Here is a 12966-nt window from a genome sequence, read left to right on the forward strand (position 1 = left end):
ATCTGAAAGCCAGCTGGTAAGAGCAGGGTGATGAAGAGGGGGGAGGGTTGAAAGGTTAGCCCACTGTGCATGAGGGGGAATGGAGCTCTGTGCTACTTTCTCATTCGTGCCGTGGCCACAGAAGGAGACGTTCTATTGCACAATGATCGAGTTTTGAATGTCAGATGTGTTTTATGTGTTTCAAGACACGGATGCAAGGTAAGCTTGGCTCTTTCCTCGCTTTAGCGGGGGTCTTGGCTTTTACAAGCTGTGCACAGAAACCGAAGTGTGAGTCGGTTGGTTTACCTCCTCCTGAAGTCGTTCTCGTATCTTTTGAGGTTAGGGTCCGCCTGGAGAAGGTTGTTGAATTCGGGAATTGAGACATTATCCTCATGCTCTTCCATGGTTTCTGCAGCCAGACGAAACCAATCGAGCACCGAACGCTCCGGAGATGACACTGACAGAAAGGGAAAGAGAGGGGAGGGAACGTGTTTAGTGCTCTTCTAGTAACCGGAGCCCCGCAGCGAATCACGCTGCTTCTTTGCCGGAGCCCGTCCCACCACACCGGGCTGAGTTTACATCAGACCAGAAGCCTGACAGTTGATCCTGGTTCTGATGTGCGGCTCTGTGCCTTTAAGGAGCCGCTCCAAAGGAATATAAGTCGATTTATTGAGTCCTTTGCAATGGATTTGATTATTGTTTTATAAAATACAGTACCGAAACTTTGAAAAAGGCCTCCAGCTACAGATAAATATGACATTTTTAGTAGCAAATTAAACATTGTTACACATTATCATAACAATTCAAATTGTATTCTCAAGAATGGCATTGAACATAACAGAATAGTGAAATTACAAAAGAGTGGAATAGAACAATTAATAACAAGTGCATCTTAATGAATTAGAATGTAATCATTAATTTATCAATTTGTTTCAAAAAGTCAAATTCATTCATTATACATTTATTGCACACATAATTTTATATTTAAAACATTTATTTAATTTAATATTGATTTATTTACTTAATTTATTGGAATTATTTAATTTTAATCAATTTAAACAATCATACGGGGATTTCATAGTTAACCTAAAAGGCATTGCACCACTGGAGGAAGCTGGTGTTTCAGGTGAAAGCCCTGCATGCACAGGGAGAGAATCTGACAGCAAACTCTACTACGGCTGTTGGATACTTGCAGTTAAATGTGATTTAGAGATATTTTATTATAAATTGAGAGCATTTATTATTTTATTTACATTCCAATGAAACAATGGTTTAAACCTCCACTTCATCTAATATTCAACTTAATATTCTTTAAACTGTTAGTCAAATAAAGCAATTCCAGTCAGCCTCATTTTGGAATTAAACAATTAAGAAAAAAAGGTTTAAAAACAGACATCTCAATGATCAAATGAGGAAATTATTTAGCAACATTGATTAGATATTTGCACTGTATATTTTTCTTTAAGTAGTTCCTGGTATAAATGAGTTGCTAAACAGACTACATGTTAGGGTATTTTACACTTTTTGTTTAAATACATTATATATTTTAATTTCTGTAGTTGTTAAATCATTATGTGCACTATCTGATGTTAACATTTTTTCAACATTTTTTTTCTGTTTCTTTTGTTTTTCTATTTGAGGATGCGTTCATGTCTGTGTAATGTATGAACATTTCAGTAAATATGTGTGCAAATTTAATGTAAAGAAACACGGAAGAAAGCCACTCTCTCAACCACATTTAGAGACATTTAGGTGGACGTCATTTCACCCTTCACTGTTCAAATACAATGTCATGTTGCTTACAGAGAATATGTCTTCTAAGTTTATGCAATAAAATGTTGCTGGAGATAGGTTTACAGGGTTCAAATTTCCCTTGATACATCTTACTTGCCATTCAGCCATTTCATGCATCCGATACTATTTACGGAAAGCCAGCAACATTGATTTGTTCAAAGTTTACTTTAAGAAATGTTTGTTCAGTGTCAAAGTTTACCATCATGTAACTGTGTAAAGTGGACTGTAACACAGAGCTGACATGGACGCCTGTTTAGAGCAGAATATCATCTGCAAATCCATTAAATAAATGGGCTTAATATGTTCGTTCTTAAAAGTCAAGTGTTAAAATTCAGCAGCTACTCCATTGTCCCTTCCTCCTATTACTGTTCCAAGAGGCACATATTTCCAAACTGACTGCTCAAATTATTCTAATCGTATTCTTTATTGCCACAACAGATCTCCCCACAAACCTCTTCAGAATTGAGATGACAAAGTTATTGAATTCAAGATGATAACCTTGCAATAATTTAGATTAAGTCCCGCTTTGGAGGAGGCTGATAAATATGCATGCTGCCTGAAGACACAGAGCAGCTCCTGAGGAGTGTTGTCCTTGTCACGAAATGAAACCGTCCTAGCTAAAGGTCAGAAAGTGAGTGTCATTCTAAAGAGCCATCTGTTGGTAATAGATGGAACAAGGGTGTTGCTGTCCGCCACAGAAGGTTGTGCCAATAAATGCTGTCTCTTTGATTCACGGCTAAATAACAACTGTTTACAAGTAAATGTGAAAAAGCATAGAAGCCAAGGACAATGACTGACAAAAATGTTAGATTTAGTTGAAGGATCATAACCTGAGAAGATGTGGCGAGGAAAACTTTTTTTTTGTTTTTGTTACTGAGAAATACTAAACTTTTCTCGGTTTAATTTTCCACATATAATAGAGTCTACAATTCTGAAAGGGTAATAATCTCTGACTTCAGATGTCTCAAACTTAATCAGCACCTTTTACATCTTCCCTTCTTACACAGAAAAACATATTTATTTTAACTAATATGAATTCACATATTAAACCTGACTGGCTATTATTTTTATAAGTTATTATTTACAATAAATGTCTAATTAAATTAAAAGATAAATCCGACATTTTAATATACATTTAAAATGTCCTTTATGAATATAGCATAGCACAGACTCTGCCTGACTGAAAGCACACAGTGATGGTAGGTGCCTTGCTGCCTTGGTGCTGCTGGTCCGCACTGCGATTTTTGACTCCGTTTGTCAGTCTGTCCTTCTGTCTTGTTTACACCACTAGGTCTGGATTCGTCTCTCAGCACTTACATTATCTAAGTCTTATTTCACAGTCTGGTACTTGAGTGTCTTCATCTGGGGTGCCACAGGGTTTCATTCTTGGTCTGCTCCTTTTCCCCTTTATCTGCTGCCACTTAAAACAACTACATCACCTTTCCTTTCACTGCTATGCAAATGATCTACAGATCTGTCTTTGAAATGTGATAATAGTGACTTTTAGCACTCCCTTTCTGTTTGTAGAGGTACAACCCCTGCAACCCTCTTGCAGAATCTCATAGAGCAATAGATTGCGATCTAAAGCTCAGTGCATTAGATCAGAATGCATAGAGCACACATTGAATTTAGGTCTGTTTTATTGATTTTTCACCGGGGGCTAGATGATGATGATGATGTGTTATTAGGTAGACATTCAAATATTATAATCTGGATAGTCCTCCGTGTTGTTCCAATAAATCTTGACACCATTTCCAGCATCCTTCTGACCTCAAACCCAGAAATTATTGCTTTCCGAAAATGTTTACGAGACATTTTCGGAAAGCGGTTCTTCAGCATTTCTCTATTCTAAAGAACTAAGAAGTGCTTGTGGGAATTAGACCCATCGGATTTGATGTTTTGAGCACATCTGCTCCGTGGTACTGAACTGTACACCCACAGCGGCAGTCAGAGAGGCATATCAGACATGCAAAACACAGCCAAAATGCCATTTCTGTGTGACTTAATAAGAGCTGACACAATCCACCTTCTCATTCAACTAAAGTGACACGAGTACACAAACCCGCTACACTGATGTCATTTGTAATAAAGAAAATATAATTAGTTCTTCAATACCTGTAATTATTTATGAAAGCATTATTGTTCGCCCAGGCTGAGAGAATTACTTTCCAGAGTGTTCAGCAAATATGAGACCCCTCCAAGGCAAATAAGTAATAGCTGCTAGAAGATTTAGCAGGGGGATGTCAATAAGTGGCATAAATATTTCAAAAAGTACTTGCTTTAATAAAATAGTTATATCAATTGACTCAAAATCAGTACGAAGCTAGACAATTATTTATTTCTGGAAAACAGCAGTGATAGTGTTATGGGCCAAAAGAACAGAAATGGGTGATGAATTTGAAATGATATTTATTGCTTTTTCTGTCTTTCCGAAAAGCGGTCAACATACAAACCACACTCTCGTTTCACCACATTCCACCTTTAGTTAAAGTTTCCTTTTTCTAAATGTGAGCAAAGCACATCTTTAATTAGTTGAAATTCCGTTTACAGACAAAAGACTTCTTACATGTAAGAGATGAATCCCCGCTTTCAAAAACCGCTTCAAAACCAGCGATGACAGTTTGATGTGATTTTAAAAAATGCAAAACGCTTTGAAAGGACAAATGTGAAAGTAAAAAAAACATTATCATTATGTTATGAAGAAGAAGGAAGAATATTGAAATTATTCTAAAATTAAATAAAACATTCAAAAGTGTTTTTTTTTGCTATTTACCACAACTAAACATGTGCTGCACAACAAGACCAGATTTACAGCGAGAGCTATAGTGGAATGGTTTAGAGGTGTTACAATGGCCTAGTCAGATCTGCATAAAACTGTAAACATGGACTTTTAAAATCTTTCTCTTCTTCATAATTAGTGGCTGTGATGCAGCAAAATGTAAAAAAAAAAGAAAAAAATGCAATGCTTATGACTGCTTTTGTTAGGCACTATAAGTAAAGTACCTGTCCCAGAACTATTTATTTATTTATTTTTTTAACTATAGCACTGTATATGTACAGGGAACATGATTTGAGGATGTCTATGAGTTGGCATCCCAGATGTTCACAGCTGAATATTTTATTCAGTGAGCAGCTTTTCCAGGCACGCAACATCTTCAGACTCCAGCTGTCATACAGGACTTGAGTCAGCTCCTCTGTTTGTGAGCTGGTTGGAAAAAAAAACAAAACAAAACAAAAAAAACGCTACGGCATGCGCATCAACACAAAATACATCAGTTGAACTAAGCATAGGCACAAGGAAGTGGCTCTGTAATTGCAAACATCCGGCAGCGTGATTAGTTTTCATTCTCTGTATCTCAAATTGAAAAGCTGTGGAACAGTTGGACATATTACCTAAATCCTCATTATGTTTCTGAGTGGTTTGTGGTTTACAGTGCACGAAAGTCTAAAAAAATATGCATGTAACAACTTATTTTTTTTCTGTTTCAACTGCTTTAAAATAGAATGACAAAAAACTGCGTAAACGTTTTTTTTTAAAGGTTTCAGTGACATGTTTAAAATGCTTTGCCAATGTATTCATACCCTTAAAACCATAACACATTTTGTCAGCAATCACAAACTTTAATATATTTCATAGGAATTTTGTGCGATGAACCAACTCATAGCAGTGTATTATTATTAATTCTTACCCTGAACTCATTATTCAGTGTGTGCACGGCAGGAGATGTTAAGGTCTGATAGGAGTGTAACCAGAATTTCTGTCTTGCGAAGAGACTCTGGTTTTTCTAATTAAAAAATGAGATAGTTTAAACCATTCTCTTATTATTTCACAGTTTTAATTACTACTGATTAATGTCACCCTTTGAAATGACTTTACTCTTTCATGCAATGGTAATGAGTTTTCTTTTTTTGCTAAAAATGTTTATATGGGCAGTTAGGATTTTTTTAGGATATTTTAAGTGATGTTTTATTGGAATAAAGACTTTGAATAATTTTAGAAGAATACAATAGAAAAGAAATATCCTTAATCATCCCTCAGAGGAGAAATGTAGGCGTACCTCCAGCAAAGTTACAGGCATACGGAAGTATGTTAATTTACAAAAAAAAAAATAAAAAAAAATAGTAAAAATTCAAAGGGAAAATTTACAACAAGAAAAAAAGAAAATACTGTGCAGTTCTTAACATTTTCAGTTTCAAGTAACATGAAACTAAGTAGGATAATTTTAAAAATACAAAATGTGTATGTGTAGTGGGTCACATGCTAGTGAGTCCTTGTGTGGAAGGGCAATCAACATAAAATCAAACCTAATTAAATATGTGAATTACAAACTGCAAACTCCATGCTGGATCAGACGAGGGCCAGGTTAACAACGACCGCCACTGGTGCTGTTAACCTGCAGGGTGCTGGTGGAATTTGGAGTACTGTTGGATTACAGAGGAGGAAACTGAGATTTTCTCATACAAACCTTCTTAATGGTCTGATGATATCTGGATTATTATTTATCTCACTGTTACTGCAAGTTGTCCCTACATTTGATCTTCAAATGTCTTAGTTTTATTAACATTAGATTCACACTTATAGGGTTGAGTTTAGGGTTATATTAGTAGTACTTAGTGATTTCTACTTTAGGTGACATGTTCTTGCGCTGACTGAAAATATTGTTTGTGACCATTTCCCATGAAGATAAAAAGATTCTTAGCCAACTAATAAATACATTTATTGATTGTTAAATATAGGAGACTAATTTAATAATTATTTACACAATAGCATAGATTTATTTAAAGCACTAACACAATTTCCCGACCACCTCACCATTTAGAGATATGTGTTGGTCAAGTAAAATCCTTTCAAAAACCCTACTGTGAAGTTTGGGGGTTAATGTTATGAAACAATGTTAAAAGATGGGGAAAAGTTAATGATGTATGAGTACTTTTGCGTGGCACTGTGTGTCAGTATGATGTTGGTCTCCATTTGCTGGTAATAAAACCAGATGTCAGCCATTAGTGCGCTGAAATACTGCGATCTGCACAGTTTCTTTGAAAGGTGGACAGCCGTCCTCAATGAATGCCACCAAGTGAGAAGGTTAACACAGAGCAATAAATGGAACCAGAGAGAATGGAAATGAAGCTAATGAGAGGCGATAAGATTCACTCCAGTCTTCAATTTCAAGCATGGAGTAGCTGGGATCTCAGAAAGGACAAGAGACAGACATGGGGATGGAGATCTTTAATGAGAGACATTTACAGAGGGCAAAAGAGATACTGGTGTGTCAGGCAGAACAAAAAGCCCACGCTGACAATAATTTCTGATTCTGTGAAGTATTACTTTGAGGAGTTTAAACGTTCCAAATGATATGTCATGCTGTCACATGCAAAGACTAATCTGAATAACTCAAAATCGTGGATATGGCTAATGAAAGGAAAAAAGGAAATAATGCCCCAGTGAGTGGTCTCCGTTGACGTCATACTCACTGATATGGGTTGAGGACACACAGAAGTAAGCAGAACTCATTGTCGGATTCAGGATTTTTTTTTTTTTTTGGCAAAACTCATTTATGAATTTCAGACTCGTCAGCCCCCTGAGAAGAAGTGAATTGTTAACACCTGACCTCACAATATAAAAGGGCCAAATGGTTTAAATCAAGCAGAAGGGGCTCTGGGGACGGCGTCAAAGGAAGAGGGTGAAAAGGGACGAATTTCAACTCGGTCTCAGAAAGGGGAAGTCATGACTTTTTTTAACAGAAACAAGGACACTAAACAAGGTTAGAGCAAAAATAATTACACTAGCCTTTCAGGTTCAGAGAAATCACGATTTTTGTATGTGCTGTGGATATGACAAGGTTGCACAGCGCCAAGTAAGAATAAAGCCTCCCTCTCAATGTGTGATTAATTGCAAATAAAGTAACATTTGAGGTCAATCTATGGAGCAACACATTGTTCAGGTCAGGACAATTTTTTAAAGTGTTGTTCAAAACTAGACAATAAGAAACAATCTTTTCAAACTGTAAAAGATGGAGATTTTGTAAGATCAGAGATTCAGAGCTGTCTTCTACTACAGCAGCATAGATACATCTTTGCATATAGCTTCCTCCACACTTACTGGAACCCCTGGTAAAGTTTGTCAAAAGAAATATATTCACCTTTATTCCATTAGCATAATCTCTTTTCAATTACTGTCCAAAAGTACATCATTACTAGGTAAGACTGCTTATTACTATTCACTAAAGCTAAATGTATTTCAGTAATTATAAGATGTTGTTGTTCAATAAAAAAGTTTATCTGTAGTTTCCAGCTGGCCACAGGGATCAAAGCTAAATCACTAAAAAACTTCCAACCTTGAGAAGCTTCTATTAACAACAGACTTGTAACTTTAAACCGTCACTACATGGTGATACTTTGAGTAAATATTTAAATAAAGATATCGATTATAAAAGTTACCTACTGCTGCTTTAAACTGGAGAAATGGCAAACACTGCTCAATATCACTGAAACTGAAGTCACAGTGTGCAAATACATCATCTTACCTGGTCTCCTGCCAGGGAGAGCTGCTGCTCAGTTGCTTCTCCTCGAAGGGGCGAGTTGACACGGAGCCAGACAGAGAAGCAACACAGGCTGTATTTGTTTACAAACTGAAATGAACTTATGTGTTCGGTTATCTGCATGTGCGCTCCATGAGAGCTCTTCTGCAGCCATGGATGTAGGGTAATCGTACAAAGCAGAGCAAGTCTGTTCTCAGTGGCGCCACAGCCTCCGTGATCCCCGCCCCCACTCCTACGAGGGGGTGTCTTTTCAAGAACACAGCCGAAAAAAAATGCTAAAGTAATAATCTGCAGTCACCTTAAATGTTTCCATTGCTAGATTAACAGAATTACAAAAGGAGGAAGACAAAACAGCTTCAAACAGCTCACTTTAGTGCTGTGCAAATTTCATGTAAAGAACCTGGAAAGATTCTGGTTAAAATGAGAATGACAAAATAATCACATTGGTGAAAACAGCTTTTGACTAAAATATTGGGAATCTGAATTCCAAATATGCATGTTAGTATCAGCAACAGAGACACTAACATCAGATGGCGTCTAATTGGAAACAAAAAGAGAGGGATCTTTGACCAACGACTGTCTGAGAGAAGGCGTCTAACAGAAATTAAGTATTTCAGTTGTTAATTAATATTTCCAATTATCAAGTGATAAATGAAAAACCATAAGGATGAACTGGTTACCTGTCCAGGGTGTACCCCTCCTCTCGCCCGCTGACAGCTGGAGACAGGCTCCAGCGCCCCTGCAGACCCCAATGGGATAAGGCTGTAAGAAGATGGATGGATGGAAAACCATAAGGTTTAGAATATGATGTATTTTAAACAAACTCTCCTTCTTAACATAGGGTTTATTTCCCCTTTGAACAAATGTGCCAGTGGTGCCAAAACATGTAGAAACCATAAATGTGAGTACGTGATTTTGGTCTCACCTGACCATAAAACCTCAAGTCTCATTGAGATTTACAATAAATAATTCCATCCATCCATTCATTATGTAGACTCACTTGTCCTTTCGGGCTCTAAGAGGAGCTGGCTCAGTGCGGAAGGTGCTGCTGTACTGTATGCTGCAAAACACATACACAAAAATAAAGACTTAAAATTGATCCATGCAAACATCCATGATTCAAATCTGGTTACAACTGGGTTTATATGCTCACAGGGACAAAATAGAGAAAATAAATACCGGAAATGCTGTCTGCAGAGTCAGCGCAGTGCTGCATTTATGCTACATATTATACAGCTGGTAAATTAAGGTGGTATAATATATAATTAAAAAAAACAACTCAGTGATGTCATGATGGGATTAGGATCCATAATTCCTGCTAATACATTATAAAGGGATCAAAGACAAATCCACCTTCTTTACCTGGTTAAAACTGAGAGTTTAAGGATAATGTTGATGTATTTCTATATGAAAGACGTTGAAATAGCAAATCAGATATAATAGTACCATTCTTTTCTTTGAAAAGAAAGGTTTTAATGAAACTGAAACTCAACTAAAGAGCACCAATTACATCCTTTGCATCAAAATTAAGAGCCATCAGTCTAAAATTTGTATGATTTAACTAAATGTATGATAATAGATGTAAAAACATGAAACTGGAAAAAAAAATCCTCTGGCCAGAAACCCAATTTTCATATTTTGTAGATTTGATTGACCAAATAATGAGCCCTTAGAGCAGCTCCGGCCACAGTGGTTAAGTACAAGGTTTGTTTCTCTCAACATGATGCAAGAATTATGACAAGTCTTTCATTAAGAGGCAAAAAGTGGTTTAATAACCATTCATTCATGTTCTTCTCTTGCTCTCACACTTTAAAGACCTCTTGTGAGGCCTGAGCCTACGTTTGAAATTTGTCGAGCTGCTTTGAAAGAGATCCATTGCAAAGAGTCAACTATGATTATCTCCACAAGTCTAACTTCACAATTTGAAAATGGTGAATAATTTGTCATTTCATCTTTACGCTCAGAATCACTGAACTTTGCCATGGCCGACCACTTCAAATTTCTACAGGATGTTTGGCCTCCAGGTTCATAGACAGAGTTTAAGAATATGTGGTGAGAGTGTTTTCAATTTTTGACTTTTTAAATCAGAAAAATCATGAGTTAGGAAAATACCTCTTTGGTTTTTTATTCCTGTTTAATTCCTAAGGATAAGAATGTATTTGCAAATGTGCTTCCAACTACAAGGACTGAAAGCAAAATGGGTTTCTAATTAACCCATAACAATAAAATAGAATATAATTAACTTATAATTATATTATAAGTTAATTATAACATAATTAACTTATATTATAAGTTAATATAAGGGGTCCATTTGTGTTTATTTGTGTTTACAAATGGGGGGTCCAACCGACCCCACACCCGTAAAACTTGTATCATTTGCCACAGTCCTCCACGTTTGCCTCAGTCCTTGCACGCACAAGGATTAAGGGAAAAATAAAACTTTCTATCATACTTTTCCAGTTTTTCTGCGTTTGTCTCAAAGTTCCCAGATATGATGCAAAACAGAAAATTTCCATACTGTACTGTATATCAAGTCAATACCCAGTCAGATCTTCTTTTGCATTAAATGCCGCCTCCATGTGCTGTGGTGTGGAACCGATCAGTGGTTCTGCTGATGTTCCAAGATGGCGTCTCTCCCTGATGTTTTTTATCTTTCTCTTGACAACACTTCTTGTACACTCTCTGTGGGGATTGGTCAGCTTGCTGGCACAGATATTTCATGGTCACTAAGCCAGGCAGTGTGGACAGGTGCCAGGTCCTCAACATCTCTATAAAACTCATCAACAGAGGAGAACGTTAGGTGCCCTAAAATTTCCTAAATGGCTCCATGGAGTTCAAACTTGATAAACACAATGGACCAACACTAGAAAATCATGACTGATTGTAAAAATGTCCTACTGGAGCCCAAGAAAACTAACTTGGCATATGTACCTCTCTTCTCATTTCCTTCAGACTCTGACACCTTGATTTCGAAATGCTGAATTTATTTTCATGTGAAAAGTGGGCTTTGGACCACTGTGAATGGTTCAGGAGTGGTTTTGCACTAGAATCTCCTAGAAGCTCACAAAGGGCTTTTCTTCACAATGTTCTCAAGTCTGTGCTTATTCCTGTTTCTTATGCAACTTTTTTCCCTTCCACTAAAAAGACCATTAACCTGCTTGAACTGAAAACTCTATCAAAAGCCAGCTTTTTTAAGCTATGATCTTTTGTAGCTACCATTCTCTTTGTTAGTAGCTATCTGCTGGACACTTGTCAAATCAGCCATATTCTCCACAGGCCACATTGAAATACAAATACAGGTTCAAAAATTAGAACATCTATAAAAAGTTCAAATTACTTTGTCACGCTCTTAGGAATGTAAGACTCAGATTATTACACAAAGAGTGAAGTATGCCAATGCTTTATTTCTTAAATTATACAATTATGGTTTTGAAATACATGTATGTCTATGAAAGAAATAAACACTCACAAAACATGAGTTTCAAATTTTTTTAATCAAACTACTAAAAATAAAAATTATTTTAATTAATAGTCTTATTATAAGGTATTCTATACTGTTGTCAGGTGTTCGCTCCTCAGATCCTTGTCCATGTTGTATTTACTGTTTTAACTGACTTTAATATTTTTGCAGCCACTTTTCTTTTGCTTAGAAAACTTTAGTCTTTAAAAGTGCATACAAAACAACAAAAGAATCATTATGATAAAGGGATGGACAATATTCAGTTTGTGACGTAACTTGTCAGTGTAACTTTGTGTGTGTCTTTAAACGGATAAACAAAAAAGCGGAAATAAAAAAAGAAATATCATCTGAGGCTTTAATTTTAAACAGCATCACAGTTATGTGTTAAAAAACACAAAAGACAAAAACAAACTTGTTCATATCTGCCTCAGCGGGAGACCAAACCTTAGGAAATCATTATTTTTTTTAATTTATTAATAAACACTGTTCTTTAAAAAAAATGTAAATGAAACCTTCTTCTACTCTTTTATTGTTTTGCAACCATAAGCAGCATCTCAGAACTATAAATTAGTATTCTGTGTATAAAAAATGGAAGAATGGTAACCAGGAAAAGGATTTTCCTGATACCATGTTGCCAAGTTTAAGTGAGACAGTACTAAATGTGTTACTTCTATCAAAACGTCACTGTTACAAACATTACTGCTTAAACAGCCAGCTTGTTATTTTTCTATTGCTTCCAGTTTAATAAGGGTAAAAATAGTTTCATCAGAATTAATCACTGACATGCACCGGCACTCGCATCCCTATACTGATTCTGCCAGCGTATACAAATTGTATCTCTATACCAGTTAGTCGGGAGACATGAGTGCATATAAGCCATACACAAATCCTATTGGCTAACTTTGAAGAGCTTGACATTATATTATTATCACTTTTTAATATTTCACCACAGTAGTCATTGTCAGACGCTGTCACTGTCAGATGTGCCAACAGTGTTTGCCAATCATACGGACTCTGATCGAATTCAACTGTCAATCAGAAGCCAGTCAAGTTGTTTTCTTGACTTCAAAAAGCTTCTTTTGGAAATCATGACAAAAGATTCTCATCTTAAATTTAAAATCCCTCCGGGTGACAGTTGTTTAGACAGAACAACTGGTTTATATATATATATATATATATATATATATATATATA

General features: G+C 36.1%; 1 protein-coding gene and 1 long non-coding RNA gene across 2 annotated transcripts in view; one reads left to right on the forward strand and one right to left on the reverse strand.

Moving 5' to 3' along the window:
* Positions 1-402, reverse strand: part of gbe1b (glucan (1,4-alpha-), branching enzyme 1b) — a 51519-nt gene extending 51117 nt beyond the window's left edge. Inside the window, exon 1 of the mRNA XM_007568603.2 lies at positions 286-402. Within this exon, the coding sequence (XP_007568665.2) occupies positions 286-383 (98 nt within the window). The 5' untranslated portion in view covers positions 384-402. The remainder of the gene's footprint in view (positions 1-285) is intronic.
* LOC107838232 (uncharacterized) overlaps positions 394-12966 on the forward strand; it is a 25449-nt gene continuing 12876 nt past the window's right edge. The window contains exons 1-2 of the long non-coding RNA XR_001664300.1: positions 394-467; positions 11044-11052. This is a non-coding gene — a long non-coding RNA (uncharacterized LOC107838232). The remainder of the gene's footprint in view (positions 468-11043; positions 11053-12966) is intronic.

This window comes from Poecilia formosa, unplaced genomic scaffold, assembly GCF_000485575.1.
Source record: "Poecilia formosa unplaced genomic scaffold, Poecilia_formosa-5.1.2 Scaffold228, whole genome shotgun sequence".
In the NCBI taxonomy this organism is placed as follows: domain Eukaryota; kingdom Metazoa; phylum Chordata; class Actinopteri; order Cyprinodontiformes; family Poeciliidae; genus Poecilia; species Poecilia formosa.